General features: G+C 36.7%; 1 protein-coding gene and 1 long non-coding RNA gene across 2 annotated transcripts in view; one reads left to right on the top strand and one right to left on the bottom strand.

Moving 5' to 3' along the window:
* Positions 1 to 17017, top strand: part of LOC135213828 (uncharacterized) — a 36624-nt gene that overhangs the window by 15018 nt on the left and 4589 nt on the right. The gene's annotated exons all lie outside the window — the stretch shown is intronic.
* LOC135213572 (uncharacterized) lies at positions 3700 to 6067 on the bottom strand. The gene is made up of 2 exons (XM_064247562.1): positions 5932 to 6067; positions 3700 to 4753 (listed from the first exon to the last, which is right to left on the bottom strand). The coding sequence occupies exons 1-2, from the start codon at positions 5941 to 5943 to the stop codon at positions 4076 to 4078; spliced, it is 690 nt and encodes a 229-aa protein (XP_064103632.1). The 5' UTR covers positions 5944 to 6067; the 3' UTR covers positions 3700 to 4075.

The following is a 17017-nucleotide window of genomic DNA, read 5'->3' as shown; positions in this document are numbered from 1 at the left end:
GTTACGAGCATATTGTTCGTTTTAGTGGTGTCACTCTAACAAGAGTACGCTTATGACTTCAATTCTGCAATTGATATTGGGTGTGTGGTTCAGTGATTGACTTTGGTATTCAAAGGTCGGAAGAAAATGGCCTTGTCAGTGATCACTTCTCAAGCATCAGTAAGATGTGTTACTGCTCAGAATGACTTAAACAATAAACGGAAAAGTTATTTAGACAATATATATGGTTTATATTTAGTTAGGACTTGAAATATAAATATTTAGCCGTTATTTGTTTAGTTAATAGTTTACATAAATAATAATCACTAGGCCTAGCCCGAACAGAATAGATTTGCAGCAGACGTTATGATAAATCTGATAATAAAGTTATTTTTTTTTTAATCTGACGGTAAATATCCACAGAAAACGACTGGGTTAGATACGGGTAATTGTCATTTTGTAAAATACCAGATACCTCATCGACTTCAAAAGTAGTTAGTGGGTCTGCCCCGTTATTTTGTCTTTTAATTCTCTTCCGCTTTTATTTTCCAGTTACCCATTCAATGGCCTAAATGTTGTGACGCCAGTTTAAAAACCATAAATCAATCTGTTCTATGCCTGATTCTCCTACCCTGTTCATTCAGGTTAGTGAGTGATGTAGTTTGTCTGTAAAAATATTAAAACAAAAATCATGAGTTTATTACGGTAGTACGGAAATGAGAAACCGGGCGAAAACGGGAGAAAACGTGCGAAACCGAGGCGAAACCGGCCGGAAAATAAACACAGGATAATAATATTGTTATAAATATGTATCATTTCGGTAAGGAATGTCATTTTCGGATGCAGATTGTAATAATAAATACTTTAATCAATAGATTTTCGTATTTTTTCAGACTTTAATCAATAGAATTTCGTATTTTTTCAGACTTTAATCAATTGAATTTCGTATTTTTTCAGACTTTAATCAATAGAATTTCGTATTTTTTCAGACTTTAATCAATAGAATTTCGTATTTTTTCAGACTGGGTAGGAGTAAGGCTCTATCCGCCGTTTGCCAGCTGGACCGGTACACGGACAATCCGGACCAGGTTTAGGGACAAGATCGATTAAAATTATGTTTATAAAACAAAGAAATTTGTTTTTTGTTGTTTTGGAAAACAACGGAGCGGCGGTGATATTTAATAGGGTCTATAGACCCTTAAAGGGTGTGCCCAAATTAGCAGCTAAGGAATTTCCAGTGATTGTTTTGCTACAAAATGACAATCTGTCTTAATTCTCAATTGTCCCATTAATGGTGTACCATTTTCTTTGATTCCAAAGTAAGTAAACAGTGCATGTTATAATAAGCATTTCTGATATTTGTGTGCCCAAATTAGGCACCTTTTCGAAAAAGAGGGTGTAGCCAAATTTATGGAATTGCAAGGGTTTTTCGTAAGTTTTCAAACTCTTTGTTTCTAGTACATCTGGTTGAGTATAGTACATTTCCATTTTACTCACCGAGGATCATAATGCTCAGTTCAGTATATGGTAGGGCGCCCGTATCAAACGTAAAAAGTGATGGTGTTTTGTGATACGGCCACCGTATCACATGTGCTGAAAGGATTAAAAAATACCGCATTATATAAATTTAGATGTTCGATAGTTCCAGAATAATACTTACCTATGGATCCAGTGGAGAACATGCAGAACATTCTATAGAATTGCGTCCACAGTTAGAACGGCAGTTGCCACAAGGGTACTTCATCATGAGTAAAGAACAGAGTCGAATCGCAAACTAGCTATACAGGTAGTAACTGGCAGTCAGAGGGACTCTGAGAATGATCTGTGCAGTTCTCAGCCATCTTTTATACTTAAACCAGATATTCTCAATTGCTACATAGACAAAGACATTACAGCGTTGTTTTGATTATTTTTAAAAAATCGTGGCTTCACACACTAGCTATTATGTTCATGTTACGGCAATTACAATCGTGACTTCACACATTGAAAATATATAACCGAAATCGTGGCTTCACCCTATAGCTTTTTTGTTCATGCCACTGCAATTCCAGTCGTGACTTGACACATCAACAAGTGTATAATTTTAATCGTGGCTTCACCCTCATGCGACAGCAATTGCCTATGGCTTCTAATAAATAATAATAAATAATAATTCTAATAAAAATAAAAAATAACATAATAATACTAATAAATAATAATACTAATAAATAATAATACTAATAAATAATAATAATTATTATTATTGTTATTATTATTTATTAGTATTATGGGTTTATTAGTATAATTATTTATAAGTTATTTATTTATTTATTAGTATCATTTTTTATAAGTATTATTCGTTTTATCATTCATTAACTAGTATTAGTTATTAGTAACATTATTTATCAGTATTATTATTTATAAGTATTATTCGTTTTATCATTTATGAGTATTATTATTTATTGGTATCATTATTTATCAATATTATTATTTAAGTATTATTATTTACTAGTATTATTATTTATCAATATTATTATTTATTAGTATTATTATTTATCAATATTATTATTTATTAGTATTATTATTTATTAGTATTATTATTTATTAGTATTATTATTTATTATTATACTATGACTCTCAGCAAAAGCGCACAAAATATTCCCGAATAGCGTATGTCAGGAATAACTTTCCCTGAAATGAATAACTTTTCTTAAAACCTTCCTCAGCAAGGATAAAAATAATAAATTAATTTACTGTATCGGCCGGAACGTAAAAGAGCCCAATTTGTTTCAGAGTACTTCCAAACAGTAAACAATCCCGCGTGTTTATGAGCCAAAAAATTACTACCAGTGACGTATTTTCAAAATGGCTGCGGTGAGAAATCTCTCCCCTATGCAGAACCTGGCAAAACGCAGAAAAAAACCGCATAACATTGTCCTGCAATCGAGATTGTTATATTCCCATCAGAAGTTACATTCCCCTTACATTGATTCCACAAAAATAATTAACATTTTGGGACGTTTTCGCCCGTTTTCTCTCATTTTCGCCTCGGTTTCGCCCCCCCCGTTTTCGCCTCGGTTTCGCCCGTTTTCTCCCGTTTTCGCCCGGTTTCTCCCGTTTTCGCCCGGTTTCTCATTTCCGTAATACCCAGTTTTATTATTATACGGATAAAAATAATGTTATAGTGTCTAAACAGAAATTGGAAGAGAGAGAGAGAGAGAGAGAGAGAGAGAGAGAGAAGTCAGTCTATTGCCATATTTGCACAATTCACTTTCTCTTATTAGCTCAACCTTATATTTGTAGGCCTAATGAGCACTGACCAACAGCTGTTTAAAATAGTTTAGCTCAATAGTTTTGGTGTATTACAAGTGCATACTATTTATTCAGTTTTTTACTAATAAATTTCTATTGATATTATCATTCTAAAAGTCCATTTGATAATAATTTCCACTGCTTATTCAACTTATGAGTCTAATACTTTTTTTTTGTAGCTTGGTACTTAAAGAAAGTTTGGATTAGCGATATTCTACTCTGCCTGATATGTTTGGTTGTATTGTATTTTGTAAACCTGCCATTTTTGTTTTTACTTGTTTATTTGTTTACTTGATATTTTAATGTGTGTGAGAGAGAGAGTGAGTACGTAATGTAATGACGTGAAATGTTAAACGAACAATTCCAAGTCTATTAAACTAATTCATCTGGAAATCATCATCACCCAAAAGAAAGATAAAATAACAACCATTATTTCAAATGCAGTTTATTACAGAAAACAGTTTCATAACAGTTTATCCATAAGAATATAACAAGTTTTTTTTTTTTTGTCCTAGTAGGCCTATATCTTTATGGCATTGTAACAAAGTCACACAATATTTTATCTTCGATTTTCCTCTTTCGATGGTCTGTTATGTCGGTTTATTTTCGTTTCTATGAACATTTTCTGACGTGAAATTGAAAACCAATGAACGGTTTAAGTTTTAGGTTGTTGTGGTATATAAAAGATAAACCAAAGCTCGAGTTAATAGGACTAATTTCAGCAGAAGTTTTCAATTTCAAGTCAAAAGAGTTTTTCCATTTTTTTTCCAACTTTGAGAAAGATGAAAACCCGAGGTCAAGTCTATTATTCGAATTTGACGACTGGAGCTGATGCCAAGGCTCCTGGCAAGTGAAGGGCAGGGTACCCAGCGTAGTAGGGCAGGACAGCTGGTGAAACAGCAGCCGTGTAAGGGAGAACAGCTGGAGAAACAGCAGTGTAGGTGACGGGCTTCAAGTTGACGTGGGGCTGCACGTACTTGACGGCGGGAATGGTCAACTCGTGCTCCTTGGTGGTCAGCTCGATCTTGGTGGTGTCAGCGGGGGTGGCGGCGTCGATAGCCTCGAACTGCTTGGTCTCGACGGTGATGTCCTTTGTCGTGGGCACCGCGTGGAGGTAAGGGAGGGGCACTGAGACGTCGCGACGGCGGCGTCTGGCCTCTTCAACTGCTGCAGGTGCTTCCTCTGCAGGTGCTGCTGATGCTTCAACCTTCTCGTAGACGTAGGGGAACTCAGTAGCCTTCAGGGTTGAGTCGGCAGCCACTACGTAAGGAAGGTGGTGTCCCAAGGGGAGGCTGTAGGGGGTGAGACCATACGGGTGGAGGTAAGGGGTGGTCAAGGGGTGAATGTAAGGGCTGACCAATGGCACAGACTTGACCTCGGCATCACTGGAGGGGACGGTGAGCAGATTCGCTCCTGGTAGCACCCATGGCGCTGATGGCAGCACCAGCTGTGCTGAGCAGTAAGTAACAGCGACCAGAATCACCTGGAAGGTTGGAGAAGGGTTATTATGATGTAAAAGAAAAAAAAGGCAGAAAATGAGAGAGTAATAAATATCTTTATAACAGATTGTGCAACTTGCTGCTAAGGATAAACGCACGTTCTTATAGGCCTACTGTAACTATTTCTAATTCATTTTGAAATATATTTCTTTGCTTATTTACTCAGAAAATGTACATGCAAAAGAAATCTAAGGCACTCAGCATCCTAAAAAGGATTATAGGAGTTTGTAACCATTTCACATCAGTTGAATATAATAGGAAATATTCACAAAAGATCACTTAGACTGCCACTTTAAATTAGATACTTAATGCACACACCCTATTTTTCTCGCCTTACGAAAGGGTCCATGATATTTACATCTACAACCTGTCATTTACCAACAATTAATTTTTGTGTTTGTTACCCAGTGGAGTAGGCATACTCAAAACCTCTTTTCGTTAGCATATACCTTCACAGTTATATAATGAATAAACTTAAATAATGTTGCCAAATATAGGTATTGACTGAGCGCAAGAAAAAATGACTGTAACTGACCGGACGTAATCTGATCAAAGAAATCGGTTATTATTAGTTATTTGTAGCCTGCATATTATTATTACTTGAAGAACTTCAACTCAAGGCAAAAATATTTATCTGAATATTTTCCGAAGGTACTTCAAGTTCACTCTGTCTGTTCAGTATAACTGTAAATGTTTCTGAACGGGATCGCTGGACAGGTTATCTGGAAAAAGAAAAAAATACCTGGAAATGCTCACTGGAATATTGAGACACGTATAATACAGCCTTTTCTCTAAGAGAGAAGTAATTATGTCGAGAAAAACTTAGAAATCACAAGATGGCCGCTATGGATATGAGACTACGGAGATATGAGACTGAATATGAGACTATGAAGATATGAGACTTAGGATATATGAAACTAGGCAGATATGAGACTACGAAGATATGAAACTACGAAGACATGAGACTATGAATATATGAAACTACGAAGATATGAGACTAGAGAGAGCAGCCTCATACTTCCTCAGGAATACGGTCCATGGCGTCTTTTGTCCTCGAACTTTGCACCAATTGATGAACACCGTTCTGTATTGGGAGCACCTCTCTCCTCTCTCTCTCTCTCTCTCTCTCTCTCTCTCTCTCTCTCTCTGAAATCTTACTCACCAAAGCCCTCATGACTGAACTGGTTAACGAGTCTTCCTGTCTCCATAGACCAAGATCCCCTCTTATATACCCGAAGACATGAACCGTAAAAAAAAAAGAGGGGCTATTCACGACGTCACCATCAAGCCACGCCCCATTTCGGTGGCGTCGGAGAGGTCTCCCTCGCCCTTCGGTGTACCGCCCAACTGTAGGTAGGTATACCTGCCCTTCTGCACCGCCCATGCCTCCGTCGTGACCTTGCAAGGGGAAGAATCAAGAAGAAGAGGTTCGAATCAAGGCTTGGAAGTCTTCCCATAATAGTTCTTTTTGAGGTCAGAGGGAGGAAGGGTAAAGTTGTCGATTAGTACTATTTTTGTTTTTCTTTTTTTTAAGAGAAGATAAGATTCGCCTGCGTTGAATTAGGGTATGCGATAGTTTCGGGTACTTATCTCTCTCTCTCTTTTAGGAGCTTTTTATGTACTTACATAAAACGCCAACGTTTATAGTATGAGCATAACGCTACATGGCGGTGCTAGCCACACCCTTTAGACGCAATCAGAATGATATTTACCTTCAGGCGAGAGATTTATTGAGAGACATGTCTTTACGTAAACACAAACAAATAAACGAGATCACTAACGAACTAAAAACTACACCGTGAAACCTCACGTATATCTCTATTCTTAAATGGGTAACGCAGTACGCCATATTTAACTACCGTCTAGGCCGATTGAATTATTCGTATCTTGCATTACCGTCATTTTCGACGGTAAGACGTATTTGAGAGAGAGAGAGAGAGAGAGAGTGCTATTCATTTTATCGTATTGTCTTCGACTAACAGTTTAACCTAGACTTAATGCTGTAATTATTGCCACTTGACTGAGTACTACTTGTTATGTAATTTAACCATTACCATAAGACGGCACTATCAGTAGTAATAAATTGTTATTGTAACCTTCAGGGAGTAAAAGTAAACGACAGGAAAATTAGGAATTAAACTGCAGATTCCCACACGTAATTATATCAGCGACGATCGTCACTTGTTTTTCATATGGCGTCTGATACTTCCCGCCATTTCCCGTCTTCCAGACTATTATAGTATTGTTGTGGTATTTCATCTTCATTCGTCCTTTTCTTTAGATTTTTCTTTGTACATTATTTCATAGTACTACCTTCATTATAAAAAACCGGGAGGTATATATAAATTGCATTTTTGTTAACTTTTATTAGTATCAATTTCATTCAATGTACATTGTTAAACCATTTATTTAGTCTCATAAATTACATTCACTACTCAGTGTTAAACCAATCATCTTAACTCATTAATTACATTCAACAGTATATTGTTAAACCAACCCTTTAACCCACAAATTACATTCTTAAACCCATTCACTTCAACTCATATATTACATTAAGTGGTAAATTTGTACTTTACGTCATAAATAACAGTCAGTGGTACTTCATTGAAACCATTTATTTTGCCTCATAAATTAAATTTATCTCATGAATTACATGTAGTAGTATATTGTTAAGTCATCTTAACTCAAAAATTACATTCAGTAGTGCAGTGTTGTACCAGTTATTTCAACAGTACGTTGTTAAACCACGTATTTTAAATGTATGAATTACTAAAAACCCGTCTTTAATGAAATATTAGACCAAATGCTTACAACATTGTCAAACCACTTATTTTAATTCTATGAAATACTAAAAGCCCATATTTAATGGAATATTACACCAAATGCTTACAACACTTGTTAAACCACTTATTTTAAATGTATATAAAATACTAAAAACCAGTATCTAATGAAATATTACACTAAATGTTTAACAACACTTGTTAAACCACTTATTTTAAATGTATGAAATACTAAAAAAACCGTATCTAATGAAATATTAGACGAAATGCTTACAACACTTGTTAAGCCACTTATTTTAAATGTATGAATTACTAAAAACCCGTATCTAATGAAATATTAGACCAAATGCATAAAATACTTAAGATTTTGTTAGGTTAGATTTTCCCTCGGGCTACCAGACTAATATCTCACTTACGGGAGGAGCTGTCACAAGGATAAATGTGACTACTCCTTCTTCTTCTTCTCCAAAATCTTCTTAGTAAACACTTAGCTATTAGGATACTCTGAGCCGTTTCAAAGGAATATCCCGCCTATGACTACTACTTCTACTGGGGCTGTCACAAGGGTAAAAGTCACTACTACTTCTTCTCCAAAATCTTCTTTATAAACACTTAGTTATGAGGGTCGTAATGGTACGGCAGACGATCTCTGCAAGGGCTCGGCTCCCTCGGTCGGTCTAGTCTCCTCTCATCGATCATCTGCATGAGGTAGTCGGACTTCTCCCTCATTATGTAGAAGTATTCTTCCTGGGAGACGAAAAGAAGCCTTGGGTTTCGTTATTTTTATTTTCGGATAAAGACTGTTTTGCTTATTAGTGATGCTTATTTTGTTATGTTAAAAATGTTTTTTTTTAGGTAAATTGCTGGCAATAATTTCTGGGGTAATTAATTATTTGTTGCCTTATGATCAGATTAGTATTGCATGATTTCTGTTTATTATAATTGTTGCTTTTTTATGTTAAAAATGTGGTTTTTTGATTAGGTAAATTGCTGCAAATAATTTCTGGGGTAATTGATTCGTTGTTACCTTATACCATCGTTGGGATAAAGCTTAAGTTTGGCACCTGCGAATGTAGTAATGATAATGGAGAGATTTGTAAATCCAGTCTAAAAATGAGTATAGATAGAATGTAAATGCTGTGTGTGTGTGTTTCTGCCTGAATCAAATAACAGATTCCATGACAAAAGTATCATTAAATCAAGCTCTCTCTCTCTCTCTTTTGCTTGAAGCCAAAAATTCCACAAAACTATTCATAAATCGGTCATTGATTCCTCTCTCCTTCTCTCTCTCTCCTTAAAACAAATGAGAATTTCCATGAAAAAATTCATTTATTCTTTGCAAGCACCGTTCCTAGCACCACCCCACCCCACCCCTCTCTCTCTCTCTCTCTCTCTCTCTCTCTCTCTCTCTCTCTCTCTCTCTATACAAGTTCCACACTGGACGGATGGGTTGCTTACTCGACTACCAACCCGGTAGACCAAGTTCGCTCCCGGCTGGTGGCAGAGGAATCAGTTTCTGATGATTAGAAATTAGTTTCTTGATATAATGTGGTTCGGATCCCACAATAAGCTGTAGGTCATGTTGCTAAGTAACCAACAGGTTCCTACCCACGTGAATGAAAATCTAATCCTTCGGGCCAGCCCTAGGAGAGCTGTTAATCAGCTCAGTGGTCTGTTAAAGTAAGACAATCTCTCTCTCTCTCTCTCTCTCTCTCTCTCCACTTACCACGGAATCTGCTGTTTCAAATGCCTCCCTCTCTGTCTGCCTAGCAACATTGGTCAAAGTTTTCACCTTCCAACTATGGGTGCTCAGGTACGGAGGCCAGTTAGGGAGAACTTTTAGGAGACTGAAAAGGAGATATAGACATAATTTCAATATTATTTCTATTAATTATTGTATTTACTGTATTTCTAAATTGGTAAGAGAGAACACGATACAGATCGTTACAGATTTTCTGAACTTTTTTTCCATTGCTGAGTCAACCTGGTTGATTTGCATACTACATTTTTCAGGTAATTATTTCAGTATTGTTCAATAATAAGATAGATTTTACAACATAGACGTATAATATCACCAACGCATACTAAAAATAATGTATGACCTGTTTTTGTTTCTATTCTTGTAACATTAGATTTATTAGGCCTACAAGTAGCGCAAGCTCTTGCTTAGAGAGGTAGCCTACTCATAGATCATAGGAAGTCAGTGTATTGAAGCACTGTTGTCAGGAAGAATTTAACGTTATTTTATTAGAAAAATTATATAATACGGAATTACATGTAGACAAGGAACAGGTTTGGTAATACTCTGGTTGGATGAAGTTAAGTTAGGTCGAGCGGTCAAGTTTGGTCAAAGTAAAAAAAACAGAATAGTGAATGTTAACTACGCAACAGATATCTTTTGACTAATTTAATTTAGTAAACTAAACCGCAAGTTAAATAGCTAAAATTATTATAAAAATAGAAGCAATATAGATAGCCAAATTGTGATGAAAAAATAGAAGCAAAATAGGTACTTACTATTTGCACAGCGCCCTTGTTCGTTCTAGACAAGATAGTTCTTGCTGCCAGTGTTTGGTATGTGGCGAGTGGATGGAGACCACATTAGCAAACGGGCCACTGTCCTGTAGGATAAAAGATTCCATTAAAATCACTATTATAAACAGAGATCTGTGTACCTAGCTTAAGGGAAAACTTCCATAGCCACACAATTCCTAAATTACTGATCTACTTTACACAAAGAATACTTACAACGGTATGATATTCACAAGAGCGTGGACAGGCTTCAGGAATCTCTGCGTGCAGTGGAGTGACGGCTACTGCGCCTGCAACAGGGGACTTAATGTTTTCGTAAAAAGGTTGTTCAGTTGGCACCCAGAATATTGGTCTGCTTTTACCATTTTTTTGTGGCTTCTTGATTTTTGAAGAACGGACCGTGATCTTTGGTCTTGCCGAACAAACCTTGCGGGGAGTGCTATCTTTGATTTCTGATCTTACTGGCATAACTTCCTGTGGTCCAATCTTGGGTCTTACTGACACAACATCTAATGGTATAATCTTGGGCCTTACTGATACAAATTCATCTGGTCTAATCTTGGGTCTTACTGATACAACTTCTGGTCTAATCTTGGGCCTTACTGACACAAATTCGTCTGGTCTAATCTTGGGTGTTACTGACACAAATTCGTCTGGCATAATCTTGGGCCTTACTGACACAAATTCATCTGGTCTAATCTTGGGCCTTACTGACACAAATTCATCTGGTCTAATCTTGGGTGTTACTGACACAAATTCGTCTGGTCTAATCTTGGGCCTTCCCGACACAACTTCTGGTCTAATCTTGGATCTTACTGACAATTCTTGTGGTCTAATCTTGGGTCTTACTGACAATTCTTGTGGTCTAATCTTGGGTCTTACTGACAAGCTCTCTGAAGGTTTACCGATTCCCGAGGACTGGTCATATGCCTTTGTTCTTACCGAGGCCTCCTCTTGCGAGTCACTGGGTACTGGAGACTTTTGTCCGGTCTTTGGTCTTGCTGTAGCATTTTCCTGTGATCTGCAGTTTCCTGAAGATTGGTCTGTGGTCTTTGATCTTTCTGACTCTATTTCCTGTGGGCTGCAGGCTCCAGATGACTTATCTGTGGGCTGTGATCTTACATGAGGATTTGGATGTGAACTGCAGGTTCCAGAGGGTTGTCCTGGGATGTTAGGAAGCTCTCTTGAATTCTTCTGACTCTGTGGCTGAAGGTTTCTGGAGTATAACTCAGGGGCTTCAGAGTTACCAGGCTTCTGTTTCTCACTGCCAGTTCTCGAGTCTTCCATTCTCTTGTAATATGGACGTTGCTGTAATTAATAAAAACACAATGATTTAAACCTAATAAAGCAAAAGCACTAATTTCTAGATGATCAGAAAATTATTTCACTTACAAAATAAGATTCTCTTAGTGTTTTGGAGAAAATATTTTAATCTATATTTTGTTAAGGACTGATTCTAGCCCGGATGATTCTGATGAGTAATCTTGATTATTTTCTTCATCAAATAAATTTAAAAGTATGAAAATTTGAAAAGAAAATTATCCTTTGCTATCTTTTCCTAACATCGGTTACCTGTAATAATGGCATCTTTTGATTCAGCAGCTATAAGACTGTGCAAGTAATTGTATCTCACTTTTCTCTGTAGGCATCCCTTAATTTTTGTCAGATATACATATTATATTTCCGGCCTTTTATAAAAGTTCATCTTCCTGTATATACTATGTTTCTACATCGTTCATGCTTAATTTCAGTTTTAATTACGTTCATTCTCGTCTATTAAGAATTGGAAGTTTTTCTTTTTGGAGAGAGAGAGAGTTTAGCGAACAATTAAAACCTACAAAAACGCCAAAAAATGTACAAATATTTTTAATTAATAAATGGTAAAACTAGTCTGTAAATAGGACTATTTAAGTGTTAAGTTCTGGGATTGTCTAAATAAATATGGAGCCTGTGTTGATGCTCGCAGTGGTAAAACAGTAGACCATTTCCGGGGCCTGTTTATAATATTTACAGTTTTGTTTTGTTTTCACGTTCGTCCCCAAGAGGCGAAAAACCAGATCAATTCCTTATTTTGCTTTCAAAATCGTTTAGTAACATTTCTCAGTGACTAAGGGCGGGTATTTACGAAATACGCGAGAGTGTACCGTAATTCTAAAAACAATGAGTTGTGATATTTACAAATCGCACGAGTTTTAACGAAAAAAAACTTAACAATATTTTATCACAGGCTTGAAATTAAAATGTCTAAACACTTACCAGACTTGCTCATTAGTCATAGAATATTAAAGAAAGCAACATTGATAAATGTGCTTAATATTTGTCTGATCAAATGATAGTATTCACTATAACGTACAATTATAATTCAGACGCAAGTACTGGAACCCATCAACAAGACATCAATAAATCGAATTTGATTCCTTGCTGAATCTACCTAGACGAAAATTCAGATAAATTGAGCATTATGACTCCTATTAAAAAAAAATAACAAGAGCAAAAAAATACACTTGAGAAATACTCACCTCAGTTCTGGTCAACTTCACCGAAAGCTGTCTTATCTTGGCTCCAAGAGACCTCTGCCGTATATCTTCTTTTGAGCGTTTGAATGGAATTTCACCCTTAAAGAGCTTTCACAGAAGGACGAAGGTGGAATGTACCGAATCGGAGAACATTAACACAGTATTCAAAGCAGCCAACTTGACTTCAGGTCGACCTGGGTCGTAGAAGGACCAATCTACTTTCGTGACTCTTCACGGTGACTGACTGACTGCACTCTACTCTACACTGTCCTGCAGACCAGCTTCCAGAGACCAGAATCCACAGTCTGTGGCTCTGTGCTTTCGGCGACTATGCCCAACCCCAAGATTCAAAGCTCGACCAATGACCTTACAGGTCAATGACACGTGACATTTAATCTGGAAAGTCATTTGTCCAGAGGCTGGAGGTTCTGCCCAGTAGCACCAATCAGGGAAAGGATGATGGATGGAGAAGTTCGTACCGTTCGTTATTCTCAGTATGCTACAATGTTCAGAATTATTATAGGCTGCTTTTAGGGGCAATATCCTTTGTCCCCCACCCTACTCTCTCTCTCTCTCTCTCTCTCTCTCTCTCTCTCTCTCTCTCTCTCTCTCTCTCTCTCTCATGTTTATGATTTGTCATAGGTGATATTATACAGGGTGCCCATAAAGTCCCAGTACCATTACAAGTATTTATTGCTCAGAATGGTACTGGGACTTTATGGACACCCTGTACATTATTCATCATATTCACGCATGGTCCATGATGATTTGTTATAAATATCAAGGTATCCATATACTGTATATAATTTTTCTCATGTATCTTTCCATTTTTAATGCAAAACTATACATGCAGCCCGTTCATGCAAAATTCGCTTTATTTTGGGTCTAATATTGTAACGTACGTGCATACATACATATACATACATACGTACATACTACGGTCAGCAACAGACCGGTATCCATACAGACCGAATCTGGCCCTTCTAGATTAAAAGGATTACCGCGGGTATCAAATAATCTGCCAGAGGACGAGGATTAATATGGTCAGTGCGTGATTACTCCACAATCTCGAGATTTGGCGGGTGGGGTTATAGTAGGCCCTTACCTGAGGTCACATCTGAGTACCCGCCGAAAATTTCACTTTAATTCTGGGAAGGTTGTTAAGTTTCCAGAACTTTCTTCGTCTCTAAAAGAAAGGAAAAACCTCTTTGGAGATGTTCCGTGAATCGATCTGCCCGTAGATAAAGCTATTTGAATGATAGGTACCCGCCTTGGGTACCCGGGTATGACCTGGGGTGAGGTTCTTGTAGGGCATATCATAGAATTGGAGTGCATGCACTGACCACGTTAATCCATGCCCTTTGGGAGATTCCATGCCCTTGTCAATACCCTTTGACTCAGTAGGGCAGTTTCCTTGTTTATGTATACTTTGTTTTTGATGTTGGTGTTTGTGTTAATGTTTTTGTTGTCAGTCTTTACCATACGTAAGGTAACAATTGTATATTTATATATATATGTATATATTTATGTTGTGTGTGTGTTTTTGTGTATACATATATATGTATAATTGATTCACTCGTGTATATTCTATATCCATCTCTCTCTCTCTCTCTCTCTCTCTCTCTCTCTCTCTCATTTTGTATGAGGATTACATTAAAGAAATGTCATCGTCAATGTTTGGAAGTAAAAGTCACATTTGCAGTGAAATAAAAACACTTCACTGGGAAAAAAAATCGTCTTCATTGAATAGTGAAACAAAATGAAAAGTCCCATATAATTAAGAAAAAAATCCTCAAACAACAAAGCCCCATCTATGAAGAGAGAGAGAGACAGAGAGAGTTATCCTTTTAGAGAGAAAAAGATCCCATCGTCAGCAAGTAACAAAAAATATATACATATTCAGTAGGACACATGAAAAGAGAGAGAGAGAGAGAGAGAGAGAGAGAGAGAGAGAGACTCATCCTTTTAGAGAGAAAAAGATCCCATCGTCAGCAAGTAACAAAAATAGAAAAAAAGTCTTATACTCAGTAGGACACACGAAAATGTCCCATCTTCGGTAAGACAAAAAATGAAAGAAAGAAAAAAGGCCCACATCACTAAGTAAAAAAAAAAATTTCAAACGAAAAAGCCCCCATCTTCAGCGAGAGAGAGACAAAGACCAAAAGGTCTCATCTTCAAAGAAAGAACCTCCCATCTTCAGTACGACACAAAAAAACGTCCCATCTTCATAGAGAAACAACTTTGTTTAAAATCAGGTTCCTCGAGGTAAGACAATGTAGTTAAAAGTGTAGATGGGCGTGGCTTAATGATCTATTTTTTTTTTATAGTTTCGCCGTTTTTATTTTTATTTTTCTATTCTTTATTTTATTTGCTTTTTTTTTAAGGATCAGAAATCCTCCCATAAGCACATCTTCCCCAGAACTCGCTGACCTTGGGGCAGGAAATATCTGTGGCGGGGACTGGTCACGCCCCTGGGACCAGGGGTAAAACTGTTCTCGGTTTTCGTAGAGAGAAACGAATTCGTGTTGGAGGAATCATTCGTGAAAATGAACTAATGCCTATTTTGGTGCAATAATTCGTAAAAATGCAGGAATGATTCGTAAGACTGCTGGAATTATTCGTGCGAATGCAGGAACACTTCGTACGAGTGCTGGAATAATTTTTAAAAAGCAGGAATAATTCGAATAATTCGTTTGAATGCAAATATAATTCGTTAGCCTGCTGGAATAATTCGTAAGAATGCAAGAATGATTTGTAAAAATAGTGGAATATCTGTAAAAGTGTAGTTATAATTCGTAACGGAAATGGAGGAATTAAATTTTGTATATATATATATTACATAGATATATATATAATAGTTATTACATATATATATATATATATATATATATAGATAAGTTTTATTTGTAAACGTGCTATGCAATTCTCATCTCGCTTGGCTATTATGTGGTAGGGTATTCATAGCTCTTCATACTTATAACTGAACGTTTTTAAAATTTTTTATAATGATAATAACTGAAAAGTATAAAATTCACTTTCTTTTGGAATTAACTTATAACTCCATAAAATTTATGTGAAATCATTCATAAAGTTTTTTCTTGAGGAATTCTCTTGACAAGCAGAAAGATTGACCGACGTTGTGGAATATACAACTCCTTAAAAAGCAGTTAACACGATAACCAAACGTCCTGCATTTAACTTCTCTTAATGTACGTCTAAATAATCTACGTCATATAAAAAAAAAAACACACACAAAACAATAGACGCAGAACTAACACGTAGCATATTAACATTCTCCGAAGCTCCGTTTCAAAGTTCGCCGGTCCTTCGTAACGTTCAAACTCGGATAAAAACAAAGTGTGTTCTTCTTTTTAAGGTCACTGGGTGTGGCTTGAGCGACAACCCGGACGCTCTGAGAGCTCTCTCTCTCTCTCTCTCTCTCTCTCTCTCTCTCTCTCCTTCCTTTCATTTCTGGATCAACGTCCACTGGTTTAACCCTTGGAAGAATATTCCTCCAAGGTTTAACCTAACCCCCAACCCCTCAACAACAAGGTCAGGTGGACTTTCAAGGCGAAAGGGTAAACAAAGGAGAGAGAGAGAGAGAGAGAGATAGAGAGAGAGAGAGAGAGAGAATACGAACATTTAAGAGATGAACGTCAGTAAGTGAACGGTAAAGAGAGTAAGGCTAGGAACGTAAATGGAAACAGAAGACGATCTCATGATACAATTAAATAGATGACCATCGTAATACGGAAATAGAAATCGAAGTAAGATACTGAAAATCCATTTTTATGCACCAAAGTGGGCGAACTGTGGGCGGCCAGGGATGAGCCATGTATGGGCGCGCTCAGAGGAGCCAGATATGACCATGAAGTAGAGAAATATAGAGATAAATAAATACTGAGGAACTGGTCGGTTCCTCATTGACTTTCTGGAAGTAACTGGCCGCATGATGATAGCTGTCATATTGATTAAACTAATCTGGTTTTGAAAACCGTTGTGTTTTGTTAATATAAGCTTGGTTTTATTCTCGTGTTTCACTGCTATAAATCGTTGGTGTATCGTTCGTAAACCGTAATCCCGTAAGTGTTGAGAAAGTAGGTCTATGCCTAGTGTTTTGTTCATATAAGCGAAGATTAAAATTCTCATGTTTCATCGCTTTACTCTCGTCAATCCATTGTTAAAACAGTAATAATGGTTGTAGTAAACAATGAATTGCATTCCGTAAGCATTGAGAAAGTAGGTATAGGCTTAGTGTTTTTTTCAATAAAAGCCCAATTTCATTCTCAAATTTGCTATTTTGATTCGCTGATCTATTGTTCGTAAACAATAATAATCTAATAATTGATTGCAATAACTAATGAAATGCACCATGCAAGTGCTTGAGGAAGCTAGATTTTTATTATATGATATAGGTCTA

This window comes from Macrobrachium nipponense, chromosome 43 (assembly GCF_015104395.2).
Source record: "Macrobrachium nipponense isolate FS-2020 chromosome 43, ASM1510439v2, whole genome shotgun sequence".
Lineage (NCBI taxonomy): Eukaryota > Metazoa > Arthropoda > Malacostraca > Decapoda > Palaemonidae > Macrobrachium > Macrobrachium nipponense.
Note: the sequence above shows the minus strand (reverse complement) of the source record. Positions and strands in the feature narration are given on the sequence as shown.